Consider the following 11042-nt stretch of genomic DNA (forward strand, 5'->3'; position numbering starts at 1 on the left):
ACGGATTCGTTTCGATTTTCATTCATAAACGTTTATGATATTGTTTACCGTTTAATCGAAATGACCATATTGTCTTACAAAATTTCTTAATCATTGCCTGTAATCATGGATTTTATCAATTCTAGTGGTTTATTCCTAAGTAAACAAACGGAAAATATGTGTTTACAACCCTCCACACAGCATTACGGTGCAAAATTGCTCGTGACATAATACATTTTTGGTAAAAAATGGGGTTACAATGCAAAAAATGTGTGCTGACTCAATCGTGATGAGCCCTGCACATTCTTTATTTGTACATGTATAAAAAATAGAAAGAAAGACATCATTTAGCGACTGAAATAATACATGGTGTGTATAGTACATAGAGGTACCACCGTTTAAACGGCATCGTTTCGGTTCTTAGCAATCGTGTAAACGTTTACAAAAAATTGTAAACGTGGGAGCCTTAGTTGTAGCAGTAACTTCGGGTGAAGGGATTTTTAGGGTACACATGGAGTACTATCAAATCACAACATCTTACCTCTTTGGTGCAGACAGCACAGGTGTACAGAGACTTCCCCATTAAAGTTTTTGAGATATGACAATGTACCCAGTAATGTACAGTACACAATTCAAGTAATAGCTGATAAAAAAATATTGATATTGGGCACATTTTAATACTACAGTTCATCAAGAGAAAACAAAATCATCACCCCTAGTTCTATACAACAAATATGGATTACCCAATAAACTCAGTTTATTATAAAACTAAAGTATAAAATTATTATAGGTATTGTGTAGACTATTACAACAGAGGAAACGCTGAGGTCTGTTGTTCTACAGTATAACCAGATCTTTTTGGTTCTAAAGTCTGTTTATCCAAATGTTTTCTTCTTTTTTCTCTTTTCTATTTTTCTTGTACTTGAGCCTCTCTCTCACTCTCCAAAGTTGTCTTATCTTGTACTGATATATAACATATGATCTGTGTCTTACTTAACTGTGATAGTACCATATATGTTTTACTTAGTTACAATGATGTAAGCTACTCAGATTTGATATATAACTGATATAGTAATTATGACCTATGCTTAACTATGATATGGTACATTATGACCTATGCATTATGACCTATGCTTTACTGAGATGTAGTAATTGTGACCTGTGTTTTACTGAGATATAGTAATTATGACATATGCATTATGACCTATGTTTAACTGAGATGTAGTAATTATGACCTATGCTTTACTGAGATATAGTAATTATGACCTGTGCTTTACTGAGATATAGTAATTATGACCTGTGCTTTACTGAGATATAGTAATTGTGACCTGTGCTTTACTGAGATATGGTATATGACCTATTCTTTACTGATATGATCTATGCTCTACTGAGACATGAAAGCAATTTATATGCTAACTGATATTTAAAACTATAAATTATATGCTTTACTGATATATGATACATCATCTATACTTTACTGAGATATACTGTATGATCTTAATTGAGATATGACACCATATATATGCTTTACTGATATATGATATATGATTTACTGATATATGATACCTTGAATGCCTTATTGAGATATGATACATGATCTATGATTTATTGAGATAAAAAATATTATCCTTAATTAATTGTGATTTGCTCCAAATTTAATGTTGATGTGATTTTTCAACTGAACACCCAAGATGTTGTTCCCTTTCTCTTTCTAGGCACTTGTCCCAAATCACTAAGGCAACCTTAATGCAAAAAAAATTAAGAAGTATCGGTATTCATTCACCAATATCCTCAAGAAATAAGCCTGATATTATCTGCAAATACAATAGATTTGGTCCAAAAGTAAAGAGATTCCATCACCTGTTCAAATTGTTTTTTAACTCTTATTAAAATGTTGCTTTAAAAAATGGCACTGTTGTTATGCCAGTAAAAAGCATATGATTTACAAATGCAGATTAAAGGGAAGGTGGCCTACTGGTTCAGGTTTCTGGCTCTCAACTCAGGGATTGTGGGTTCGAGTCCTATTGGGACCAATGACATATTTCCTTATATGAAATTATATTATTTAGTCTGGTTAGTCCCAGGAAAAAATTGAGATTGATTCAAAAAGCTAAAAAAATGTTTAAATTTTTAAAAGTTACTTGGTGAACAGATAAATATAAGTAATGGTGATGTTGTTTTTTATGCTAACCAGGTGTATTTGAGTCTACTACAAGTATACCTTCACCCACCAGAACCTTTATCACTTGGACTGAAGGAGTTTACTAACCCACCTAAACCCAGAGTCCGTACAGCGCTCAGTATGCTTGAGACACAAGCAACAAAAATCGACCTGTTTAAGGTAAGTATACTGGCATGATTGCACTTATTGCACTTAAGAAATACTGTACTTTAAGATGTAGAGCTGAAAGTTGAAATATGACTCTGTAACTTAATTTCAGATAATACACATAATTTTCATAATGTTATTCCTAAAATTAGCAGTCTAGCATGCTTCACACTATTCCCCTACCAAACAGAATTAGGACAATCAAGTGCATTATTACACTGCATATGCATAGCATAAAAACAACGAAAGCTTTCACATAATATGACATCATATATGATGTCAATAAACTAAACGATGTCAGGAAATGTAATTCACTGCATCTTAATCAATTCTCTTTTTTTGTTAGCTTGTTAGGATGGAAACATTAATTTTTCTTGTATTATAAAATGATAATGCATGGTTTATCATTCAAATGCTTTGTAATTAATAATTCAGGCCTATCGGCCTTTGTTATTATATTCCTACGCATTTGAACTCCAACTGTGCATTATTCCACAACAATGCACGCAAAATTGATATCTATTTCCAAAATGAACTGCTTCAAAATAGAATTTGTTTATTGAGTCAATACAGGAAGTTCTGCAGGCTAAAGATTATGATTTGATTTCTCTGGCAAGAAATTAATTGCTAAATAATTTTTGTATAAAGGCACTGCAGGCATTGCCAGAAGAGATGTTTATAAAGCAGACAAGAGTAGTGCTAGAATCAGCTATAGACAAGTGTATGTCCCGCAGGTACCTGAGTCAGGTACAGAGACAACTAGCATATCAGGAATATCTACAGACAACAGTCGAGTGTATGGAGGGAACAAGGCAGTATATTAAGGTGGATGAATGTATCAGCTGTAAAATATGTAAACGTAAAATAGGTGATAAAAGGTTTGTCATTTTCTTCATCATATTTCTATACAGCTGAAAATGATTGGGGGATATTGGTTATGGTCTGTCAGTCCTTCTGACATTTTTTACCCAGAGCATAACTTGAAATGTATTTTGAAAATATTCATGTTTGGTATGAATGAAATAGGCAACCTTTTCCTTATAAGACGGCCACACTTCATTAAGCTACCACTGCAACATATAACATCATACCACTTGTCTCAGTGCTAGATAATTGAATTAAAGCTTCATAGAATGACATAATTCTGTAAACATGCTTATAAGGTTTACTTGCCCTTAAGATATTCAAGAAATATTTTAAGTTTAAGTGAATACCTTTAACAGTTTTTGACAAAAAGGCAAATACTCTTACTATAAGTCAACAAATACTCTTATTATAAGTCAACAAATACTCTTATTATAAGTCAACAAATACTCTTATTATAAGTCAACAAATACTCTTATTATAAGTCAACAAATACTCTTATTATAAGTCAACAAATACTCTTATTATAAGTCAACAAATACTCTTATTATAAGTCAACAAATACTCTTATTATAAGTCAACAAGACCCTAATATTCCTCACCTGATTATTAAGGTTCTTAATTAATTTAAGATTGTTAGCAATGAATGACAAGCAGGTAAAATGGTATAATCTTAAAACTGATATCATAATATTCATATTTGCACCTCTAATAGTCCAAATTCAACTTGACAGAAAAATCCTTTTAACAATTTCTAGGATATTTGGGCTGAAAATATTATATTTATAGTGTTAACAAGGATTTTCATACTAATTAAGGCTGTGTGACCTAGTTATTGACCCCAAAATTTTTAATGACCCATATTCAAAGTTAAAAAAATCAACATGACAAACTTTCTGACCAATTTCCAGGACATTTGGACAGCAAATATTGCCTCTTGAGTGTATTAACACTGTTTACCATATTTGACTTGTACAACCTGGTTTTTGACCACAGATGACCCATGTGTGAACTTTAGCAAGACATCATCTAAACTACCTTTCTGATTAATTCACTGGATATTTGGACAGAAATAGTAGCCTCTAGACTGTTAACAAGGATTTTCCATATTTGGGCTATGTGATCTAGTTTTTTATCGATATTTGAACTTGAGCTAGAAATCATCTAAACAACCTTACTTAACAATTTCCAATATATTTGAACCAAAACAATTGACTCTAGAGTGTAAACAAGTATTTTATATTTTGGGCTGACCTAGTTTTTCATTCGAGATGATCCATGTTCAACCTCATTTGAGCAATTCCTGGGACAAATATCCCATCAAACTAAATTTTGAGGGACGACAGACATTCAACGATCCTAAAAGGGAAATAGGAAATAATTAAGCAAATATCTGCCATTCTTATTTAAAACCTGAACAAGTATTCCAAGTTTGAAGTGATTGTCACATTAACTTTGAAAGTTTTTGAGAAATTGACCTTAGAAAAAAACAAGCATGACATGTCACAAAATATGCCCATCACAAAAGCTTTGAGTGGAGAAGTGGACGATAAGAAATGTGGCAAGCAAGCAAGCATATTTTCGTATTTTTATCTGAAATTTTGCATGTGTGTTCTTGATATTTGTTGCAGGGACCTCAATTAAATGTGCAACACTCTGCCTTATAATGATGAAAATTTAAGTCAAGCTTTATTAAAATCCCTCAATGCATGTAGAAGTTTTGCACTGGAAATTTTTTTTTTTTTAGAGTGATGTGAGATCTTGACCTTTGACCTAGAAACCTGTTTCATACCCAGTGCACTAAGTCTAATGGAGGTGAACAATTCTATAAATCAACATAAAAATTTCTCCATATGCTCTGAACAATATCTGGATATTCAATCATCTCATGTAACCTTGATCCTGTAAATATTGAATTACATATGTGTCACACCCGTAGTCATGAAAGTTACCATTTGTGTTACCATCCATCAATAAATTATGACTAAATGGTGCCTATACACATCTTCATATTTTTATCTGAACTTTGACCTCTATGAGTGACCTTGACTTTGGTCACAGAAACCTGAATTTACATGCGACACTCGACCTTACAATGGTGAATATTTGTGCCAAGTTATATTACAATACCCCTATAAATGTAAAAATTTTGCTTAGGACAAGCGTTTCTCAATAAGCTCTGAATGTGACCTTAACATTTGACCCAGAGACCTGGATCATGTGTGGTGCAATATGTCTCAAAAAGTAGGAGATATGCTCCAGACAAAATCTGGATATTTAATCATATTTAGTGACCCTGACCATGCATATATTGACCTAAATTACATGTGTCACAGCCATAGTCATGATAATGACCATTTATGTTACAATCTCTCAATATATGATGACTAAATGGTCCAAATACACATCTTCAAATTTTTTTCTGAATTTGGACCTCTGTGTGTGACCTTACCTTGGCCACAGGGAACTGAATTTAGCCTGCAACTCGGCCTCACAAAATTTGTGTCAAGCTATATTAAAAATACTTATGTTGAAGTATTGCTCTGGACAAGCCTTTTTCAGTGAGCTCTAAGTGTGACCTTGACCTTTGACTTAAGACCTGGTTCATGTGTGCGCCATAGCTTTTCATAGTGGTGAACATTTCTATGAAGTTTCATTAATATCCCTCTGTGTGTGTAGGACAAAATTGGACACAACTTTAACAAAGCCATCATCTTACAGCAGGGTTACATATTTTGAAGAATTAAGGAATAGTATCCCTTGTCTTGCTGGGTTTATCGAATGAACTCTTCCTTCTGTGAAGTGGTAAAGTCAATTTGAAGTTCCACTTTCCAAGAAAAAAGTGGAGCTTTTGTCATGACCCTTTTCTCTGCCTTAGTTAATCTTTCATATTGAGAACAACGGGGCACTGTCCACTGATGGGTCTTGTTACTTTTGAGTAAATCTTGCCATTTTCACTGTTATTACTAAAATGTTTAATTTTTTCATTATTCTGTGTATTTCAGTGTTTTTGTTTGCAACTCCAAAAGAGAACTAATGCATTATGGGTGTAATAAACAGTAGTTCAGATACAGCTTTTGATGGGTGAAACTTTTGAGGAGAGTGAAATCTGCACTGCTACCTGAAGCTACCTGATAGAATGTTTTGAAGAAGTTCAAGGAAGATTAAACAAATGCATTTTTAATTTTGTATTCAGTTGACTTGAAGTAAAAGAAGCATTAATTTCTTTTAAAGTAACAGACAGATAAAAAACACTGTAAATTTCTTTTTTTCAATAAATTTATTAACCTATAAGTCAAGTTTTATTGTAGTGTTACAACAGCAGTATTTTACATGAGTGTAGGACAAAAGCCCCCCCCCCCCCCCGCACGAAAGCCCCCCATCTAAAAATGACAAGGTGGACAAAAGCCCCCCCCCCATAAAATTTACACATAGGACAAAAGCCCCCCCAATCAAAAAATACAGGTAGGACAAAAAGCCCCCCCCCATCTTTTTTCACACGCACAGGTGCTCAAATTCATCAAATTTCACACAATTTTTTAAATAAAAATGAAAAGAATTTGTTTTAATGTTTATTTATAATGTATATATTGAAGTGATAACAAAGTATATGATAACAGATGAAACTAAAACTGCCACTATCATGGCGTGAATACCCCCGCATACCACTTTGTCAGAATCAACAGTGGCCATTTAAAGCTCAAGGACAACCTCCCTGCCAAGTCTGAGGTTACTAAACCAGTGCATTGCTAAGTTATGTATTCTACTTGCTTCAAATGTGAAAATGTCAAAAACAATACACTGCGGACAGGCATTCTTAAGCAATTGAGGGGAAAGATTTTTTTGTCAAGGTCCCAGTGACCTTGACCTTTTACCCAGTGACCTCAAAATCAATTGGGGTCACCTTATGGTCATGATCAACATCCATGCCAAATACGATGACTGTGGGTCAAAGGAATCTTAAGATAATGGGTGGACAATCTTTTTTAGTCAAGGCCCCTGTGACCTTGACCTTTGACCCAGTGACCTAAAAATCAATAGGGGTCACCTATTAATCATGACTAACCTCCATGCCAAATATGAAGACTGTGGGTCAAAGGAATCTTAAGTTATTGGGCAGACAAACTTTTTGAAGTCAAAGTCCCTGTGACCTTGACCTTTGACCTGGTGACCTCAAAGTCAATAGGGGTCATCTACTAATCATGACTAACCTCCATGCCAAACATGAAGACTGTGGGTCAAAGGAATCTTAAGTTATTGGGCGGACAAGCTTTTTGAAGTCAAGGCCCCTGTGACCTTGACCTGGTGACCTCAAAGTCAATAGGGGTCATCTTCTAATCATGACGAACCTCCATGCCAAATATGAAGACTGTAGGTCAAAGGAATCTTAAGTTATTGGGCGGACAAGCTTTTTGAAGACAAGGCCCCTGTGATCTGACCTTTGACCTGGTGACCTCAAAATCAATAGGGGTCATCTACTAATCATGACTAACCTCATTGCCAAATATGAAGACTGTGGGTCACAGGATTCTTAAATTATTGAGCAGTAAAACTTTTTTTAGTCAAGGCCCCCGTGACCTTGACCTTTGACCCAGTGACCTCAAAATATATTGGGGTCATCTATTAATCATGACTAACCTCCATGCCAAATATGAAGACTGTAGGTCAAAGGAATCTTAAGTTATTGGGCGGACAAGCTTTTTGAAGTCAAGGCCCCTGTGACCTTGACCTTTGACCTGGTGACCTCAAAGTCAATAGGGGTCATCTACTCATCATGACTAACCTCCATGCCAAATATGAAGACTGTGGGTCAAAGGAATCTAAAGTTATTGGGCGGACAAGCTTTTTGAAGTCAAGGTCCCTGTGACCTTGACCTTTGACCTGGTGACCTCAAAATCAAGAGGGGCCATCTACTAATCATGACTAACCTCCATGCCAAATATGAAGACTGTGGGTCAAAGGAATCTTAAGTTATTGGTCGGACAAGAAAAAGAGGAGTAGTAATGTTTAATCACTTTTGTAAAGGGATCAAATTAATATCCTTGGCACTATGTCACCTACATGTGATGTCCATACATATCTTTTAAACACATAAAAAACACAACTTTAATATACTATAAAATTATGTACATTTGATTGACCATGGGGGGGGGGCTTTTGTCCTATCTTTACTTTTTTATGGGCGGGCTTTTGTCCTATGTGTAAATTTCATGGGGGGCTTTTGTCCACCTTGTCATTTTAAGATGGGGGGGGGGGCTTTCGAGGGGGGGAGGGCGGGGGGCTTTTGTCCGTATCCCATTTTTACATACATGATAAAATGGAGAAGCTTGACTATCTATTAAGATTGACAGATTTTTGGTCCAAGGTGTTACTTCAGGAGGTAGCAACATGAAAACTGAAGTCTGAATGTTTGTATTTTCCAAGTGTCTGAATGTTTGTATTTCTCAGTGTCTGTATGTTTGTATTTCCCCAGTGTCTGAATGTTTGTATATCCCAAGCATCTTGATGTTTGTATTTCACCTGTCTTAATTTTCTATTTCCCCATGGTCTGTATGTGTGTATTTCCCCCACTGTCTGTATGTTTGTATTTCCCTTAGTGTTTAAGTATTTGTATTTCCCCCAGTGTCTGATTGTTTCTATTTCACCAGTGTCTGAATGTTTGTATTCCCCCAGTGTCAGAATGTTTGTATTTTCCCCAGCATCAAAATGTTTGTATTTGCCCCAGCATCAAAATGTTTGTATTTCCCAAGCTTCTGTGTGTTTGTATTTCCCCAGTGTCTGAATGTTTGTATTTGCCCCAGCTTCTAAATGTTTTTATTTCCCCCAGTGTCTGAATGTTTGTATTTTTTTTCCAGTGTCTAAATGTTTGTATTTCCTCAAATGTCTGAATGTTTGTATTTCCCCCAGAGTCTGTATGTTTGTATTTCCCCAGCATCTAAATAATGTTTGTGTTTCCCAAGCATCTTCATGTTTGTATTTCGCCAGTGTCTTAATTTTCTTTTTCCCCAGCTTCTAAATGTTTGTATTTCCCCAGTGTCTGAATGTTTGTATTTTCCCCAGTGTCGGAATGTTTCTATTTCACTAGTGTCTGTATGTTTATATTTCACTAGTGTCTGTATGTTTCTATTTCACCAGTGTCTGTATGTTTGTATTTCCCCAGTGTCTGTATGTTTGTATTTCCCCCAGTGTCTAAATGTTTGTATTTCCCCCAGTGTCTGAATGTTTGTATTTCCCCAGTGTCTGAATGTTTGTATTTCACCAGTGTCTGAATGTTTGTATTTCCCCCAGTGTCTGAATGTTTGTTTTTCCTTAGTGTCTGAATGTTTGTATTGTCCATTGTCAGAATGTTTGTATTTCCCCCAGCATCAAGATGTTTGTATTTCCCCAGCTTCTAAATGTTTGTATTTCCCCCAGCATCAAATTGTTTGTATTTGCCCCAGCTTTTAAATGTTTGTATTTCCCCAGTGTCTGATTGTTTCTATTTCACCAGTGTCTGGATGTTATTTTTTAAAGACAACTGTTTTATAATTCTTTTAAATTTTATTTTCTTCAACAAATAAATAATGACTGCATACATCATAATAAAACATTCTTCATGGAAGTTCAAAGAGCTATAACATCAAATTTGCTTTCTTGGAAAATTTTATCAACTGAAATAAAGTCTACCCGAGTAAACTGATCAATCATGTAAAAGACGAGACCTCTACCTTTTTATCAGCATCGTCTTGAACAAATGTCTTTATGTAGATAACAAAGGAATAACAAACAATTCATGAAGTTTTCATAACAAAAAGCACTTTTCACATGAGTGACTTGATTTCTACCTTAGCACTTATATAATATTATTTAACATTTTCTTGCTGATTTCAACAATTCATGTAAATTGCCGTGCCATTTATGGATGAATGAAAGTAGCCAATACCATGTACAGACTCAAAAGCTTAGTAATTTAATTCATAGCAAGAACCATTTACGCTTCAACCATACACAGTTAAATTTCTATAAAGAACTTGTCCTGTCATGAATTTTGAACAGTCCTTCATTTGTTATGATACTTAAACTGAGCAGCTAACATTATAGAGTCTGTTTAGACTACATGAGTGTGACAGCTGGCCACAGTGGATAAAGGACTTTACATCCTGTTTTTTTGTTTTTGCAAGAAAGGTTCAGGTAAATATACATGTATATAGGCTCCCATGAAAGGTACAGTGATAGGAGAAAACAGGTGCTTGTAATTGCAAGACGAGATACATACTGAATAGAATAGGCTTGCAAGACAAGATACAGTGATTACATTTGTCCATTGTGATGTTGAAAGCTTAGATCAGTTATTACAGCAGTACTCAAAGATTAAGATAATAATAAACATTATAATCCAATATCAAAATCATTTAAATTATAATAGCACATGCTGAAAGAACTCTAAATTTACACATATCTCATTTATAATATACTTATAATACTTATATTGCAATTAATTTAAATGTTTGTACTTTTGATAAATTAATTACAAATTAGACAAATATTTGTTTATTTTCCCTTAATTAAATACAAATTGACACTTTGAACACATTTTTAACACATAAGTTATTATAAATTCTAAATTGTAAACAAATACAATGTATAACTTATTTCATAAAAACATAAAATGAAAAATCATTGTACAATGTACTATAAATATAAGACCTTGAATAAAGTCTCTATTCACCCCCCCCCCCCCCCCCCCCCCCCCCCGCACACACACACACCCACCCCCAATTAAAAAATAACCAATAAAAATTTATCGCAAACTTATTTTTCTCTTTTCCAAGAGTCATGTTGACAAATTTCGTATCCAAAAATGTTCTTGTAAATACAAATTAAATCATGT

General features: G+C 34.4%; 1 protein-coding gene and 1 long non-coding RNA gene across 3 annotated transcripts in view; one reads left to right on the forward strand and one right to left on the reverse strand.

Annotated features, from left to right (window-relative positions):
• LOC132739439 (vam6/Vps39-like protein) overlaps positions 1 to 6484 on the forward strand; it is a 44944-nt gene extending 38460 nt beyond the window's left edge. The window contains exons 22-25 of one of the 2 annotated variants that reach the window (XM_060727159.1): positions 770 to 806; positions 2174 to 2320; positions 2957 to 3186; positions 6178 to 6484. In XM_060727159.1, the coding sequence (XP_060583142.1) occupies positions 770 to 806; positions 2174 to 2320; positions 2957 to 3186; positions 6178 to 6235 (472 nt within the window). In that variant the 3' untranslated portion in view covers positions 6236 to 6484. Of the gene's footprint in view, positions 1 to 769; positions 807 to 2173; positions 2321 to 2956; positions 3187 to 6177 lie in introns of those variants that run through there. The other variant, XM_060727160.1, reaches the window with a different exon arrangement.
• An 838-nt stretch (positions 6485 to 7322) lies between these two features.
• Positions 7323 to 7667, reverse strand: LOC132739428 (uncharacterized). Its single transcript, XR_009627002.1, has 2 exons — positions 7612 to 7667; positions 7323 to 7474 (listed from the first exon to the last, which is right to left on the reverse strand). It is a non-coding gene; the product is annotated as an uncharacterized LOC132739428 (long non-coding RNA).
• Between the last annotated feature and the right edge of the window lie 3375 nt (positions 7668 to 11042).

Source organism: Ruditapes philippinarum, unplaced genomic scaffold, assembly GCF_026571515.1.
Source record: "Ruditapes philippinarum isolate M1 unplaced genomic scaffold, ASM2657151v2 ctg1123_1_1_1_1, whole genome shotgun sequence".
Lineage (NCBI taxonomy): Eukaryota > Metazoa > Mollusca > Bivalvia > Venerida > Veneridae > Ruditapes > Ruditapes philippinarum.